Raw genomic sequence first — 1,659 nt, 5'->3', positions numbered from 1 at the left:
TTTATATTTAGAAATAATTTAATTTTAAAATTCTAATTTGACTAATAAAGAGATAATTTATAGGCAACAAATATCTATAACTTATTTTAGACTACAAATTTCAAAAGTCATTCTTTTTTAGATTCGTGCTCAATCAAACATTAAAATGGGATAAAAGGAAGTATTATAAATAGAGGGAAGGGAGGAACAATGGACGAGAAGATTAATAGGTGGGGAATCAAACCTTATTAATAAGGTGAAGCTTCACGTAACCAACAAAACCGAACTATTATACATGGGTATATTTAAGCTAAACTCGATTGTAAAAAGTTATCTGGTTGTAAGTTAACTTAACCTAAAGATGCAAAAATCTAGACATTGTCCGTGCAGAAATTAAAACACATTAGATGATTAATTGTCTTAAGTTTGTTTGTAATTTAAAGAAGTCATAAAGAGCTCAGAATACTAAGTCAAAAACAAACCACATGATCAGTAAGGCCTTAAGTTAAAGAGTAGTACTTCCAATATTCAATAACAATCACACCATAATTCAAAAAACTCTACTCATGCAATCTTGAAAACTTGAAACATGAGTAAGTATACATAATTACAAACTTTGAAAAAAACGATCACTACACCAAACTTAATCAACTAATTAAACACTATAAAACCCTTGCTAAACAATCGCATATATCATCAAGAAAACCTTAAAAAGTGTTCACTTTTTCATGTTATAAGCCATGTCTGAAGTAAGAAACTTATTTTCTTTCCTTATTTTCTTTCTCATTATTGCCTTAAACTTCACTAATGGCTTAGCCATTGATCATAAGTCTGATGCTAATATTGCATTAATCCCACAAAAGAAAGGAATAAAATGGTTGCATTGGCCATTTGCACAAGCACCACCACCTCCTTCATCTTTTTTTCCTAAGTTTCCATTCACAAGAATATTTCCCTGGCCTCGGTTTTTGCCACCTAAGCTTTTTTCACCTAGTGAAAAAAGCGTCAGTGACATAAGCATGGACAACAGTCAGAACGTGCTGGAAAAGAAATATTGTGCTTTAATTATTGAGGGGTGTATGCTTGAGAGGGATACATTTTGCGTTCGCCATAGATGTACCTTCTCCTCTGATTGTTGTACATCCATTAATACTGAATTTGGTCCTGAGGAATGTAACCAGTATGAATTTGCCATGATAAAAAATCAGTGTGAAAACCAAGCTGCTCCTCCTCCTACAACTTAAGGAAACTTTGTGGAATATTAAGGGGGTGTATGTATACGTGTGTGTTCATATAGCCGACTCCAATTTATTTGGGACTGGGACATAGTTGGTATTATTATTATTTTATGTATGTGTGTGTATTCATATAGTCGACCCAACTTATTTGGGATTGATACGTAATTGGTGTTTGTTGTATGTATGTGTGTGTATTTTTATGAGAATAAATTAATGAAGTGATTTGCTTACTGGTTATCAAATTATAGTGCTATGTTTCATGTCATGATATTATACAACAAAATGGAGTTGTTGCTATATTTATCTCGATTGTTTCATAAATTTGGAAAGTGTTAATATTATTCATCTTCTACCTCTTAACATATATATTTCATGTCAAATGGACCATATAATTAAAAAATTATTTGTAATCGATCATATAACTATTGAACCCCGTTTTATC

General features: G+C 31.4%; 1 protein-coding gene across 1 annotated transcript; it reads left to right on the top strand.

Moving 5' to 3' along the window:
* The first annotated feature begins 676 nt into the window (after positions 1-676).
* LOC104110154 (uncharacterized) lies at positions 677-1,459 on the top strand. Its single transcript, XM_009619593.4, has one exon. The coding sequence runs from the start codon at positions 720-722 to the stop codon at positions 1,221-1,223; it is 504 nt and encodes a 167-aa protein (XP_009617888.1). The 5' UTR covers positions 677-719; the 3' UTR covers positions 1,224-1,459.
* Positions 1,460-1,659: the final 200 nt, after the last annotated feature.

This window comes from Nicotiana tomentosiformis, chromosome 6 (genome assembly GCF_000390325.3).
Source record: "Nicotiana tomentosiformis chromosome 6, ASM39032v3, whole genome shotgun sequence".
In the NCBI taxonomy this organism is placed as follows: domain Eukaryota; kingdom Viridiplantae; phylum Streptophyta; class Magnoliopsida; order Solanales; family Solanaceae; genus Nicotiana; species Nicotiana tomentosiformis.
Note: the sequence above shows the minus strand (reverse complement) of the source record. Positions and strands in the feature narration are given on the sequence as shown.

Excerpts from the sequence above, each read along its gene's own strand:
- LOC104110154 (XM_009619593.4), top strand. The coding sequence starts at position 720 with ATGTCTGAAGTAAGAAACTTATTTTCTTTCCTTATTTTCTTTCTCATT.